Genomic DNA, 14,561 nt, shown 5'->3' with positions numbered 1-14,561 from the left:
TAGTTAAAAAGATCCATCTCAAAATTTCTGAAGCAACCCAGAGCAGATTCTAGTAGCGTTCTGGTTAGAGCAAAAACTATATTGACAAAGTTATCATTTGCCCAAGGAATTGTATTTTTATTTGTTTCCCGCAAGACGTGACTTTTTCAAACTCTTAGACCAGCGAAGACCACAAGCATTGCATAACGTCTTGGGCCCAACGGGCCCTTTACGCCATTCGGGACTGTCAATAGTTCCACATTCACTACATTTGTATTCGCGCTCTTCCAAAACCTTCAACTTCTGCGATTTCAGGGTCAGTTCAGTTCGATCAACACGACTTCGAGATCTTCGCCGCAAATCATATTCGCATACCTTTGTTACTCGACCATTGGGATCAGATGTTGTAGGAGCGTGTCTCTGGCGTCCTGGGGGACTTGTAAGATACTCGCTGACACTACTCGTGGAACCATGCTTGACTCGCCCTGGTGAAGTGTGCAAACGGCTAGAGTTAGAAAGAACTTCTCCGGTTGAGTGTCTGCGATGCGTAGAGAGTGAATGCAGCTCGCTGGGTTGCACACCAAAATCGACTCCGGAGGACTCAGTTTTGATATTTCTTTCAGCAACATTAGCAGCCGCAATTACTTCAGGATTAGTGATTGCAGGAGGTTCCGGCAGCGAATGACGCGATCGATCGAACTTCTGCTTGATCCGCAAATTCTCAATCTGGTGATCAAGAAACGAATCCATCGAAAAAGTATACGACGACTTTTCGGTGGGATATGGCCGCACCGTGAGCAAAAAGCCTGTGAGGCTGTCTGCAACTGGCCGAGTCGAGGAATCAGACGACGAGTGACGATGATAGTTGCTTCCAACAGGTCTGATGTAAATATTCTTGCGGTCCAGAGTCATGGGAGTGATCAGACTGCCATAGAATGGATTGCCAGATACGGAAACAAGGACCTCAGAGCCAGTCTTCGAGCGCAGTCGACACACAATTGAGATGTCGTCGGAGCCAGAAGACGCAGGCAGAAGCGGAGACTTGAGGGCGGAGACAGCGGAGGCCGCGGCGGCGGCAGATGTGGCAGCGGAAGCAGCCCGCTGGAGCTCACGAGAAAACTGGTCTGTGTCTGCCGAAGTAACATAGTCAAGGATACGCAGGCCAATGAGCTCTGCGGCAGAATAGCCGAGAAGCTCAGCAACAGCCTGTGTAGCAAAGACTACTTTCCCTTCGAGAGAGATGGCGAGGAGTGGAGAGGTTGCGGGAGTGAAAGAGGAAGTGGTGGGGGAGCGGGGAACGGTTGGGAAGGTAGAGCAAGACGAGCAGGAGGAGGACGCGGGGGCGGAAAAAGAGGGCCCATTGCCGATCGTATTTGCGCTGGAAACCGTAGATGTAGAAGAAGTGGCCGACAAAGTCGGAGAAACTAAAGGCGAGACCGCAGGAGATAGATTTGGTGGAACTCTGAGCGAAAGTGGATCGAAGGTCAGATTTTGAGATTGATGACGGCTCGACGGGAGCCCAGAAGCCGGAACCGGGAGAGGATTTGGACGAGAAAAAGGAGAGAAGGCCGAGGCCGAGAGAGACTTTTCAGAAAAATAGAACTGGTCCGACGATGCCGACGAAGAAGCCGAGGACGGCAGCGAAAGTAGAGAGTCAAGATCGGAGAGGCCAGCGGAGGTTGTTGGCGAGGAGGATTGCGCGGAGTCAGCGGAGGAATCAAGGTCTAGGTCGAGGCTGAGATCCATGTCAAGGTGGTGCTGGGTAGAGTAGGGGGAATCCGAGAGAGCATACGACGAAGAGTGGTATGGCAGCGAAGGCCAGTGGTCGAGCGAGGAAGGGAAGATGAAACTTGACGCGGAGGAGCTCTGGTGACCGTCTTGCGCGAGCAGCGAGGTGGACATAGGCACTAGATGGCGGGGTTTGAAATAGGGATCTTCCGCGACGTCTGGCAGTTCGCAGGAAGACGGGGAGAGGATGTCGGACAGCGAGTAGTTGTCTGATTGCATGTCTGACTGGATGTCTGGTGCAGCTGAGGAGGACGCGAAGCGGTCCTGGGCAGGCCACGAGAGAGATATAGGAGCCGGATCAAGGCGTGCGGACGAGTCCATATTGCGGTGAGTCTGAGGAGGGTTCGGGATTTGAAGATGACAGGCTGCGGGCTGATCAAGCAAGTTGCGGGCGACAGCGGCAGCGTGCGACAGCGACAGACGGACTGGCTAAGCTGGCAGAGCTGGCAGAGCTGGCAGAGCTGACTGGACTGGCAGAACTAGCAGACTGGCAGCGCAAGTGAGCTGAGGGAGAGCGGGGGGGAGGAAGAGGCGACGGCGGCGGACGAGCGAGGCAGGACGACGGGCGCGGAGGACAGCGGTGGCAAGATGGAACTTGGGAGAAAGACAGACGGCGGACTGAGCTGAGAGCTGGGAGCTGATCGGCAAACTAGCAGCCGGATTGAGAGCAGAACGAGCACGAATTCTTACGACGGGGGGACACACTGCACGTAGAACGAGAAGTAAGAAGAGGAGAGGAAGAGGAGGAGGGAAGAGAGAGTAGAACCTTGGGGAGGGTTGGTGATAGTGGAGTGCTTTTGCAGGCCGTGAGCTAGTTAGACAGTTTTTGCGCTGCTTTTACTAAGAGACTAGTGGGAGGGAGTCTGCGCAGTATTTTAGAAATGGCCGTAACTACCAGTAGCGGTAGCAGTAGTAAGGTGCAGAGTCAGTCATACGGGACAGTAACAGAACGAGCAACAAGAAATGAGGAGACCGCGGCGGCGGACTGGCCTGAGAGAAGAAGAATTAAGGTTTGCGTTTTGAACAATGACGACGTGCGCATCCGTGTCTGTGTGTGTGAAGATCAGTCGGCGCGGCGGACGCAGGCGCGAGACGGTAGCGAAACACACCGACGCGGAGACAATGGACACCTGGGCATTGGCTGCTGCGCGAGCGTGCGAGTCAGTTGTGCGTCAAAAACCCCCTCTTGAGCACGGACTGCGCCATGCCTGTTGCAGAATAGTGAGACCACAGGTGCGGGGGCTAGACATGCACCAGGCGTCTGCACGGACCTGAGCCGCACCCGGGTACGAGCGCGCTAATTAGTGCGAGAGCTGCGTCTGGGTGCGACTCGTGTGTGTGGGTGCGTGTCTGAGGGTTGGCGTGTGGGCGTGTGGGCGTGCTGCGGGCGAGGGTCAGGGCCAGGGCCAGGGTCAGGGCGCCTGCGAGACCGACAACAGTGCGAACGAGGGTCTTGGGCCCAGTCGGTATGACTAAGCTGAGGTGTTTGTGGCGGTTGGAGTGTAAGGTAGGTAGGAGCCAGGTGTTTAGAGTGTGTGTGCTGAGGTCTTAATAGGCTGGGTCTTTTATGGGAAATGCTGGGAGCAGAATTGGGAAAACAGGAAAAAAAAATTACAGCGATAAGTCGAATCCGGTAGAAAGGGTCTTGTCAGTTAGCTTCTGCACACATTTTTGCTATTTCTGAGCAGAGCTGATGCTTTGCAGCTAGCAGTCAGCATGCCGTCAACACATAATAAAGATAAGCCATGGGATGTTCCCACGATCGACAAGTGGACAGTGGAGGAATTCAAGCCAGAAGATAATGTTTCTGGACAGCCGTTTGCGGAAGAGTCGTCGTTCGCAACATTATTTCCAAAATACCGCGAGCCATATCTGCGGCAGATCTGGGGAGATGTGAGTCGGTCACTGGAGCCAAGCGGCATCGCATGCACGCTGGATCTGGTCGAGGGCTCTATGACTGTCAAGACAACACGAAAAACTTTTGATCCCGCAGCCATTCTCAAGGCACGAGATCTGATCAAGCTTCTCGCGCGGTCAGTGCCGTTCCCTCAGGCGAGCAAGATCCTGCACGATGATCTGCTGGCGTGCGACATCATCAAGATCAACACGCTCGTCGGAAACAAAGACCGGTTTGTCAAGCGCAGACAGCGCATTCTAGGCCCGAACGGAAACACACTCAAGGCACTCGAGCTTTTGACCAACTGCTACATTCTAGTCCAGGGATCTACAGTGTCTGCCATGGGTCCGTTCAAGGGTCTCAAAGAAGTCCGTCGCGTCGTGGAGGATTGCATGCGGAACACACACCCAATTTATCATATCAAGGAGCTCATGATCAAACGCGAGCTCGCAAAGAATCCGGACTTGGTCGGAGAGTCGTGGGACCGCTTTCTGCCTCAGTTCAAGAAACGCAACGTGCAGCGACGGAAGCCCAAGAAGATCACAGAAAAGAAGGCATATACGCCGTTTCCTCCAGCTCAGCAGCCGCGCGAAATCGACCGGCAGCTCGAGTCGGGCGAATACTTCCTATCAAAGAAACAGAAGGCACAGGCAGTCGACGAGGCTAGACGAGACCAGCGTGAGAGCAAGAAGGAAGAGCGTCGACTCGAGAGAGAGAAAGCCTTTGTGCCCCCGCAAGAGATCGACGAGGGAAAGAAGCATAAGCATAAACCTAAACATCGAAAGTCTAGCTCTGAACGAGATTGATTGTATTATTATTATTAATATTATTAATATTAATATTATCATTTTTAATCTTCAATTCCATTTCCAACTCCTTTTCCAACTCCTTTTCCAACTCCATTTTCAACTCCAATTTTACTTTCGCAAGCTACATTTACAAGAATGTTTCAAATTATTTCAACATCCAGTTTCCAAGGTCTGACGATGTACAATGCACAATGTAAAATTTTATGGTCAACGTCAAATGTCAAATGTCAAATGTCAAATGTCGTTGACCTCCCTCATCAAGGGAGGGGTCCCTCTTGCGGTCCGTTCTAGTTGACGTCGTTTCTTTTCTGCTGTCCCATGACTAGAAATTGCGGAGAATTGCGGAGAAGCTAGCCGTTTCTCTGTAATCATAAAACCGATTGCACACTTTTGCTGAACAAGTCATAACAAATAAATTAAATAATAGCAAATTAGTTCCTTCTCAGATGACCTGTCCGTATCCAGACATACACGTTTTTGCTGTTTTCTGTCCACCCTGGCGGTTCAGTCGACCCTTCTAGTTCTGTAGTTGTCTATTCCCCTCCTCGGTTCGCCTCGGAGCCTCCTGTCTCTGCTGCCTATTCCATCCCCGCAGCCCACGCAGAGAACCCCTCCACTCCACCATAACTTGGCTCTCCACCATCACGGACTGGTCTCCTCACGTCGGCACTTCCTCCTAGGTTTGCCTGTGTCGGACACTCACATTACTTGCTGCTTGCATCCATCGAGGAACGGTCATGGTCAGGTCAGAACTGTCCTGAAAACCAGCCCCCAACTATTCCGCAACTCGGCCACCATCAACTTTCCCAGAATTAGACATTTCTGCCATTAAGGAATAAAATAGAATTCAGATCTGTGCCCGTCCTTTAGACTCGCTTTAAGTCAGTTACTGGTCCTGCAGCGCCTCCCTGTTCCTTGTTTATTATTGAACACTGCACACTGCACTTGTCCATCAATTACACCAGTACTATTATGTCTTGGAGTCTGTCCAACTGCTGTCGCCTGTCCCTATTCCGACTCTCTCCAGCTGTCTCTGTTTCACTGCCATTTCTCAGCTCCAAAAACACTTGCTTTAAATTAATATCGTCTACGCACAGCTCGGCTCGGCTCGGGGTAGCTGGCCCAGTTCCTATGTTATTCCTCCTCCTTCTTGTACCCACGTTCGGCATGCTCCGGCCCAGTTCCTCCTCCGCACCTCAACCCTTGTCTGCTCGCATCAGGCTCGCTTCGCTTATCGTCACCAATTCGGGCCTCCTATCACATTTTGCTCGTCACACACTATCATTCGATAACTTTTCGGTGTTGCTCGCAAGAAGTTGGGTTGGTTTTTAACGAACAATTAGGGGCACTAGTAATCGCCAGCTAGTTCTGTCCAAGCCTGTCTGTTCTTGTAGTCTGGTCTGTAAACCTAGTCTGTTGATTCGGACATCTCTCCCGACGGTGCTAACAAGTGTACCGTAAACCTACGCAGAGATTAGAGTCTTGCGCCCTCCTGTCGCTGCCACTGTTACTACTGCTACTATTACACTGCTAATGCTACTGTTGTTGTTCCTGCTGGCGCAATAAGCTCGGCAGATCTTGCCATTTCTGGCGTCGTATTCGGATTTCGGAGGGGAGAACTGAGTCTGTAAAGATTAAGATTACACTAATTTTTTTTCTCTTCGCAAACTACGGGTGTTTTAAATTTTATTGCTTCTGAATTCATTTCGATGCTGAGGCAAGCTTCACTGCTCGCAAAAACAACGAGCTTTTCACGGCTGGCGAAGCGTACCTGCCCCAATTGGCTTTATTCCCAGTAGTGTCCGACGCCTCTGGCCGTTCTGATGCTGATCACTCACTCCCTGTTGATCCTGCTCCAGCTGCAATCTGTATCGTTCGCGGCGTACTAACGCGCCCAAGATACACGTACTAGCGCATACGTAGACCCGAACCTGCTGAACCGGCCCCTAACACAGTTATTTATTTGCTGAGTGAAATGCGGTTTCTCAACATATAGATTCATCTGGATCTATAAACGATTACGTAAGGGCCATTGACTTTAGTCAGGCCGCCGTAAATCCGCATCTGTCTTCTATAATCTGCTGCTGAAAACGCAGAATATTAGTTTTGCGCCACTGGGGCGCCAAATATACTCTCCAGATATCGATATCGGATGCATTTGTCTTATCCCTCTTGTCTTGATCACAGAGCTTATGATACCCACAATCGTCTTGCTAAGCAGGATGTGGTGGTGCACTGCTCATATATGGCACATCTCGTTTCCCTCCGAAATCCCGGGCGCCATCACAAACTACACGTTTTCTGTCTCCGTCGGGCTTCCAAATGGCTTAGTTTGCTGTCTGCTGTGCAATTTCTATGTTTATCCTCTTCAGGACCTCACTTATATTGCCCCTTGTGGACATTATGGTCATGTGATCACGCGACTTGACCCTGGAATACTCACGTGTAGAGCAGAGCGAGTTGGCGCGGGTGACCGAGTTGAAGAGCAACCTACAACTGAATTTAGAGCAATTGAGGACACTAGTTGGCGCAGAGAGATAGATGTAAGTGAAGCAAAATTATTGGTCAGCGCAAAATAGAACTATACTTACTTAGCTCCAGGTCTAGCATTAGCAAGGTTTGCTTAGTTATGTAAGCATTTGCTGACTTACTAAATCCACTCCTAGCTTTCGATCCAGGGCGTGCGATCTTTTTCCAACGAAGAACGCGAGACCATTCAATTTTATACCCCTCTCACGCTCATCGTAGGTCATAATGGCTCCGGCAAGACTACAATCATCGAATGCCTGCGTTACGCGACCACCGGCGATTTGCCCCCAAACAGCAAGGGCGGCGCGTTCATACACGACCCGAAGATAGCGGGAGAAAAGGAAGTGCTAGCACAAGTCAAACTGGCTTTCACAAGCACTAACGGAGCGACAATGGTCTGCACTCGGTCGATGCAGCTGACAATGAAGAAGTCCAGTCGGACTTTCAAGACTTTAGAAGGGCAGCTTCTAGTGACTAGATCAGGAAAAGGCGACGAAGATTCTCGCCAGCGTGCTACTATTAGCACGCGATGTGCCGAGCTGGATTCTTTGATGCCTCAATATCTGGGAGTCTCAAAGCCGATTCTGGATTATGTTGTTTTTTGCCATCAAGATGATAGTTTATGGCCGTTATCTGAGCCTGCTACGCTCAAAAAACGTTTTGATGAAATTTTCGAAGCATTAAAATTCACCAAAGCTCTAGATTCAATCAAAAAACTTCGCCAGGAACTAATGTCTGACAACCGCGTCGTCCAAAAAGAAGTCGAACATTTGAAATCAGATAAGCAACGTGCTGACAAAATATTCGAAACATCGAATCAACTGCGACATGATATCGAAGTTTTTAAGTCACAAGCTGCCTCTGCGGAGCAGAAAATGCAATCGGTAGCTGATGAGCTAGATCAATTATTGAAATCCAATCAAGAGTTCCAGCGTATTCTGTCCGATATGCGCGAGAAGCAAGCTACTCTGGAGTCGCTGGTCGAGCAACAGCAGGAAATGGAAAACTCAATCGAAATAATGCACGACTCTGATGATTCTCTGAAGCTCCAGTTGGCTTCATTTGATGAGAATCTCGAACTCAAGCGTGGCAAACTGGATACATTTATATTAGACATTGAAAATTCAAAAGCTGCAATTGAATCGGCTAAATCAGATCATTTAGCTTCTCTTGCTGTCGAACAACGCATGCGAGCTGAGGCAGAGGTAAGCACTTGCAAAGATTTTGAGGTTTTGTTGTATGCTAACATAGCTAGATACATGAGGCAAATCTTGCGCGTAGACAAGATCTAGCAAAGAGCATCAGTCGAGCACATAACTTTCCCGGGTATGATGTTAGTGTCACATTGGATGATTCGCAGATCCAGAAATTTGTCGACCGTCTTCAGGCTAGAAATGCAGAAGTTCTGGATAATTTGGCTAGCATTAAAGAAGATGCTCGAAAGGAAGAAGACAAAATCCTCCAGGCAATTCAAGCATTACAAACTGAAAAATCCGGGTTTGAGACCCAAATTTCAATTGTCCGAAAAAATATCAAGAAGATAAAGGAAGAATTGCCCAGAGTCAAAGCTCAGATTGATTCAATAATAGTAGATGACGCTGAGATACTAATCGCTACTCAACAGATTCAGAATCTTCAATCTCGATTAGCTAGCGAAAAGGCAGCGTTCAACAAAGCGGAATATCATGACAAGATTACGGCTAAAGATGGCCAGCTCCGCGAGGCAGAAACCAGGTTGGATTCTACGAATGAGGAGATTTCAAGGATGAATCGGCACTCAGACTTGCGTGCAAAGTTAGCTCTTATTAACGAGACAGTTGAGGACCGGAAGAGCGCTATCCATGCTATTGTGAATGTCAATTCCGAAATTTTTAAGTCATTGACCGGTCAAGTTTTTGAGCCTGCACATGCCGAAGCACGCTTCAAATCCGCTTGGGATAATCTACAAGAAACGTTACAAGCTAAGGTGAAGATACAAGAAGCCGGCATAAAAGAAGTTTCGCAAATTGAAGCACGATATTCGATTTCAAAGCAGGATTTGGAAGCAAGTACTTTGAAGTTGCACGACTCTCTAGCCGAATATGAGAAGCAAGTGGGAGAAGGCGCGTCTGTGGATGCATATGACGAAGAGATTGAGAAACTGACGACGGAGATAAAGGAAAAATCCAACGCGATCAAGCAATGTGAGTTTGCAGCTTCATATTTCAACAGTGCAATCAAAATTGCGCAACAGCACAATTATTGTACGCTGTGTTTCCGTGGATTTGCGGAACATAAAGATGTCGATGAACAAGTTACCTTGAACGAATTTATTAAACTAGTTGAAGAAAAGGAACGTAAATTTAATCCGGTTGCACTAAAGGAAGACTTGGACTTGTTGAACGAAGATATTGATCTATGGAAAAGCCTTGAACCAATTGTTCGCACGGTCCGAGACTTGAAGACGCATCTACCCGAGAAGGAACTGCAATTGAAAGTGATCGCTGACGAACTCTCTCATGTAAGCGATGACTTGGAGTCGAAAACTGAAGCCGTTAACAAGATCAACGGAGAAATTGGACAACTTGAAAAACTACGAAAGCCTGTGATGGATGTCACCCGGATGTTGAAGGAAGTTTCTGACAACGAGTTGACTGCGGTTTCCTATCAATCACAATTGTTCGGTAATGATTCTGACCAATCTCTTGATTCGTTTGATAAGCAACGCCAAGAGTTGCAGATCATGGTGACACAACATCGCAAAGAACTGCAGAAATTGCAAGATGATCGGGAAAGTGCGAGAAGTTCGATCATGGTTTTGGAAGGCCAAATTAAAGACAAAGGATACGCGGTGGCCCAAGAAGAGCGAGAACTGCAGCGAAAGAGGGAACTGATACAGAAATCACAGGAGCTGACCGCCGAAATGAATGATCAAGATCTGTCGATTCAAACTTTGCAGTCTAAACTCGCGATTGTGATTCCTTCCGTGTCAGAAGAAAATGGGAAATTAACAAGTGCTCGAGAATATCATCAGCGCAAGGAAGAAATGGCTAGCCGAAATGCGTCCAAAATTAGCAGTCATGTAAATGATTTCGAGACGATCCAGAAATTAATTAGAGTCTACACTGAGAAAAACCAAATATCTAAGTTGGATGGCCAGCATGAAGATGTAAAGCGGCTGGAGAAGAAAGTACACTTGTTAGCTGATAGACTGGAAAGCATTCTGGCCAAGCGAAATGAGATCGAGATGGATCTTGCTAGAGTGAATGACCATCGCAGGACGATTGCTGATAACATCCAGCTTCGCCAGCTGCGAAAACGAATTCAAGCTACGAAAGAAGCAATTGACGATTTGGACATTGAAGACGCGGAACAAAATCGTGCACGGTTTGAAAGTGACGCAGAACGGTTACGACGAGAGCATGCGTGGTCCAATGCCGAGTATAGTAGCAAAATTGGTGAAATCAAGCAGATGCAGGACCAATTGGATAGATACGAACGAGAGTTGGCTACAGAATATGATAATGTCCATGAACTCTACCGGGAAAATATGATCAAGCTAAAAGTTAGTACAGCTGCGAATGATGACTTGGGAAAATATAGCAAAGCCGTAGACGCAGCAATAATGCGGTTTCATTCGATGAAGATGGAAGAGATCAACCGGATTATCGATGAGCTGTGGAAAAAGACATATAGCGGCACCGATGTGGACACAATTCTGATCCGATCTGACGATGATTCCCTATCGTCTGGCCGAGCTAACAAGTCATACAACTATCGTGTATGTATGTTGAAACAAGATGTCGAGCTCGATATGCGGGGCCGGTGCAGTGCGGGGCAAAAGGTGCTAGCTAGCATCATTATCCGGCTTGCACTTGCAGAATGTTTTGGAGTCAATTGTGGAATCATTGCACTAGATGAGCCGACGACAAATCTTGATGCGGAAAATGTGCAATCACTAGCTAGGAGCCTAGGTAATATAATCACAGCCCGTCGGGCTCAGCGCAACTTCCAGTTAATTGTGATCACTCATGATGAAGAATTTCTGAGATATATGAATGGTTCGGATTATAGTGATTACTATTTCCGAGTATCACGGAATGAGCGCCAGAAATCGCAGATTGAAAGACAGCGATTGAGTGACGCTTTTTAATGTATTGAATTTTTATGCCTATTATTATGAGTAATAAGTAACTAGACGACCGGAAAAGCATAGAGAGTTTGTACGTAGCTTCTCCCATTTACAAAAAGTCATTACTCACAGCTACAGCATGCCAACTCTTAAACTCCGTATAAACATTTAGTTATTATTCCACAACCAGAGTAATAAATAATCATAATATCAATAAAATGGAAACACGAAAATATAGTAAGTCAGATTATATTATATATCTACTATGAATCATTGGTTGACACAAACTAGAGCGGATTACCGATGAACCTGAAAATCCATTTTTTAGCATTATTCACGGTCAAGAAGTCGCGATAATCCCCGAATATACATTGGAGTCCGGAATAGTACTTAAAGACTTTCAAGTTGCGTATAAAACATGGGGCAAACTGAACCCCGAAAGAACTAATGTTATGGTTATTTGCCACGCACTGACTGGATCTTCTGATGTCGGCGACTGGTGAGTTATTTGGACAACGAGAAATTCAAGAGAAAATAATTGAACGAAATTAGGTGGGGACCATTAATTGGACCCGGAAAGGCGTTTGATACGTCGAGGTTTTTCGTTATTTGCTTGAATTCACTGGGGTCTCCTTATGGATCTGCAAGTCCGTGTACAAAGAATTCTGAGACTGGGCAATGCTTCGGGCCCGAGTTTCCTCTTGTGACCGTGCGAGATGATGTTCAGTGAGTATTCTTACTGTGAATTTGGAAGGGACGTAGTGTTTAATTCGAATAGTATTCATCGATTGATTTTGGACGACTTAGGCGTCAGACAGATTGCCGCTGCGATCGGTGGATCTATGGGCGGCATGCTGGTGTTAGAGTATGCATTTTTTGGGCCGGATTACGTTCGGTCGATCGTCCCACTTGCGACTTCTTCTCGGCATAGCGCATGGTGTATTTCCTGGGGTGAAGCTCAACGGCAGTGTATTTACTCAGATCCTAAATACGACGATGGATATTACTCTTTTGAAGACGTAAGATTGATTAATCAGGCAGTTCGATGGCGATACTAACTTTAGTAGCCCCCCTCATCTGGACTAGGTGCCGCTCGTATGTCTGCACTTTTAACCTATCGATCAAGAAATAGCTTCGAGAGCAAGTTTGGCCGAAACATCCCGGATCCTACACGACATCGGACGATAAACGCACCCCAGCGACAGCCCGAAACCGAGTCCGAAGAAAACTGGGCAGTCCACAATGACGGATTTAAACATGGCAAAAAGCTAGCTTCATCGTCTGCATCATCAACCGATGCTACGCCCGAACAAGAATCTTTGAATCCATTATCTCGCTCTAATTCAGGAACGTCGATCAATGGAACAAAGCGCAAGCCCCAGACATATTTCACAGCGCAGAATTATCTACGATACCAAGGAGACAAGTTTGTCAAGCGATTCGATGCAAACTGTTATATTGCCATCACACGAAAACTCGACACTCATGATATTTCACGAGATCGTGCACAAGACGTGCATGTTGCGCTGTCGTCGCTAACACAACCTGCACTTGTAATTGGAATTGAATCCGATGGTTTGTTTACATTTGCCGAGCAGCAGGAAATAGCATCTTACATGCCAAACGCACGGCTAGAAAAAATTGACTCGCCTGAAGGTCATGATGCATTTTTGCTTGAGTTTGCTGAAGTTAATCGGCTGATTGTCGACTTTTTGAGTGAAACTCTACCTGATATCATGGGTCAGGAAGGGGCACCCATGCTTTCTGATAAGGAAGAGGTATCGGATAATTTATATAGTAGTACGGTTGGAGAAGTTGAGGACTTGACAACTTGGTAATTAATAGATTTAAAAGTTTGAATTATATACATGCTTATGCTCTGCTCTTTTTGCGCTGGACTTCTTCCCACTCTTTATCTAACTGCCAACCGGCTTTGTAATTTTCTCGCATGTGGACAAACTTGCACGAATCTCCATATCCACAAAATCCAGTTTGCTTGTAGTCCTTGCAGACGTCGGGCTGATAGTCTGTGACGGTCGTACTTCTAATATTCGATGATGCACGCAAGGGTCCAATTTTTTTTGTAGGCGCGTCTGCTCGAGGTTGTACAAATTTCCGATAATTGGACGATCCTGAGTATAAGCCCTCAGATGAACTATTCACAGAAGGAAGCTTCTTCTCCGTATTTTTCGTCGAAACTTTGCTATCATTATCGTATAAAGCACTTGTTTTTGTGACATCGGTCGTGTTTGAAGTTTTCGTGGACCCTGTTGTCGCATGATCGACCGTTCCAATCTCGGTGTTGCTGATCGATCCGTCAAGTCCTGATTTCAAGGTTCCATTCGAACTTGACAGAATTGTTTCTGATATTCCTCCACGGGTCCGCTTCCGGTTTGATTTCATGGTTGCTTGTGCGGTTTTATCATTTGAGTCTGATTCTGAGAATTCATCGTTGTCGCTGTTCTGATCATCGCTGTCGTTTGCTAACTTCGTCCGTTTTCGTGCGTTGGAGATCTGCTTTGCGAACTGCTTTTTCTTGAAAAATGTCACCTTCGACGGTTTTAATATTTCTGATGATGAGGTTGAATCTGACATTATAACCTGTATTTCTAATACTTCCTACTGAATTAGAATTTATATGGAGAAGACTGGAACTGTGTGGATGGAATAAGAAGTGGCAAAGGTGGCTGATCTTGTGGCGTATGCACAATTCTATTATGTAGTTATGGCGTATTAGCATATTGAAGTGGTAAGTAGAATTTATAGTTTAATTTCCGCTGGGAGCTGTATTCACATGAAATCTCTCTGTCTGCTCCTCCTACAAGAGAATTGGAAGGGAGCAATGCTACCGTGTCATGACGACTAGCAAAGAAAATGACCAAAAAGATGAGGTTGAATACCTATATTCACCAGTAGTATTGAAGCTTGTGTATTTTGAATCTCGATACTCTCGAGAAAAGCTGGACCGATCAGATGGGGAGACTCAAATGGCCGTTTCGGGAACTTACATCGAGCGAGTAGGAGACGGGATCGGTATCATATTGACGATGTACGAAATGATTTTAGCTTTTGACATAACACTAATTGTATAGATCTCCGGTGTTTGCAATTCGGGAGCTATTTATTAATCAAGGATGTAGAGTCTACGTTGCTGATAGATCTAGTATTTCAGATAGTAAGTCTTACCCCAAGAGATGAAGACCGGAATGAGCTGATTCAGCAGGCGCCATAACGTGGACACAAGTCACATTTGCGGATTCTTATGAATTGCCAGGATTCGCCTCGTTTGTGTCTTCCTGGGTCAAACAGTCTCGGTTTCAGTTTCATCCGGCCTTAGAACATGACTCAAGCACCGAGTTTCCTCTTCTGGCAGTATTTAAAACGAACAGACGAATCTTAAAAACTCGCAAGCTGGAGATTGATCTGGAGAGTCTGGATCCCGGATCAG

At 46.9% G+C, this 14,561-nt stretch overlaps 5 protein-coding genes across 5 annotated transcripts; 3 read left to right on the top strand and 2 right to left on the bottom strand.

Annotated features, from left to right (window-relative positions):
* Positions 1 to 117: 117 nt before the first annotated feature.
* V1516DRAFT_627779 (uncharacterized protein) lies at positions 118 to 1,221 on the bottom strand (the record flags this gene model as incomplete). The annotated part of the gene is made up of 2 exons (XM_066919811.1): positions 118 to 785; positions 837 to 1,221. Coding segments are annotated over 2 exons (1,053 nt in total), but the record flags the coding sequence as incomplete, so codon positions are not given.
* A 2,043-nt stretch (positions 1,222 to 3,264) lies between these two features.
* On the top strand, positions 3,265 to 4,525 carry V1516DRAFT_654915 (uncharacterized protein). The gene is made up of 2 exons (XM_066920310.1): positions 3,265 to 3,274; positions 3,323 to 4,525. Exon 2 carries the CDS (start codon positions 3,484 to 3,486, stop codon positions 4,468 to 4,470), a length of 987 nt encoding a protein of 328 aa, XP_066775610.1. The 5' UTR covers positions 3,265 to 3,274; positions 3,323 to 3,483; the 3' UTR covers positions 4,471 to 4,525.
* Positions 4,526 to 7,223: 2,698 nt separating this feature from the next.
* V1516DRAFT_513416 (uncharacterized protein) lies at positions 7,224 to 11,479 on the top strand. The gene is made up of 3 exons (XM_066919139.1): positions 7,224 to 8,207; positions 8,258 to 11,204; positions 11,252 to 11,479. Exons 1-2 carry the CDS (start codon positions 7,395 to 7,397, stop codon positions 11,132 to 11,134), a joined length of 3,690 nt encoding a protein of 1,229 aa, XP_066775609.1. The 5' UTR covers positions 7,224 to 7,394; the 3' UTR covers positions 11,135 to 11,204; positions 11,252 to 11,479.
* On the top strand, positions 11,332 to 12,968 carry V1516DRAFT_704542 (Alpha/Beta hydrolase protein; the record flags this gene model as incomplete). Its single annotated transcript, XM_066924145.1, has 5 exons — positions 11,332 to 11,350; positions 11,405 to 11,612; positions 11,666 to 11,839; positions 11,892 to 12,132; positions 12,181 to 12,968. 5 exons carry the CDS (start codon positions 11,332 to 11,334, stop codon positions 12,949 to 12,951), a joined length of 1,413 nt encoding a protein of 470 aa, XP_066775608.1. The 3' UTR covers positions 12,952 to 12,968.
* Positions 12,937 to 13,727, bottom strand: V1516DRAFT_679731 (uncharacterized protein). Its single transcript, XM_066922981.1, has one exon. The coding sequence runs from the start codon at positions 13,706 to 13,708 to the stop codon at positions 12,986 to 12,988; it is 723 nt and encodes a 240-aa protein (XP_066775607.1). The 5' UTR covers positions 13,709 to 13,727; the 3' UTR covers positions 12,937 to 12,985.
* Positions 13,728 to 14,561: the final 834 nt, after the last annotated feature.

This window comes from Lipomyces oligophaga (genome assembly GCF_038497815.1).
Source record: "Lipomyces oligophaga strain CBS 7107 unplaced genomic scaffold V1516scaffold_7, whole genome shotgun sequence".
NCBI lineage: Eukaryota > Fungi > Ascomycota > Lipomycetes > Lipomycetales > Lipomycetaceae > Lipomyces > [Lipomyces] oligophaga.
The sequence above is the reverse complement of the archived record's forward strand: the minus strand, read 5'-3'. Positions and strand labels throughout refer to the sequence as shown.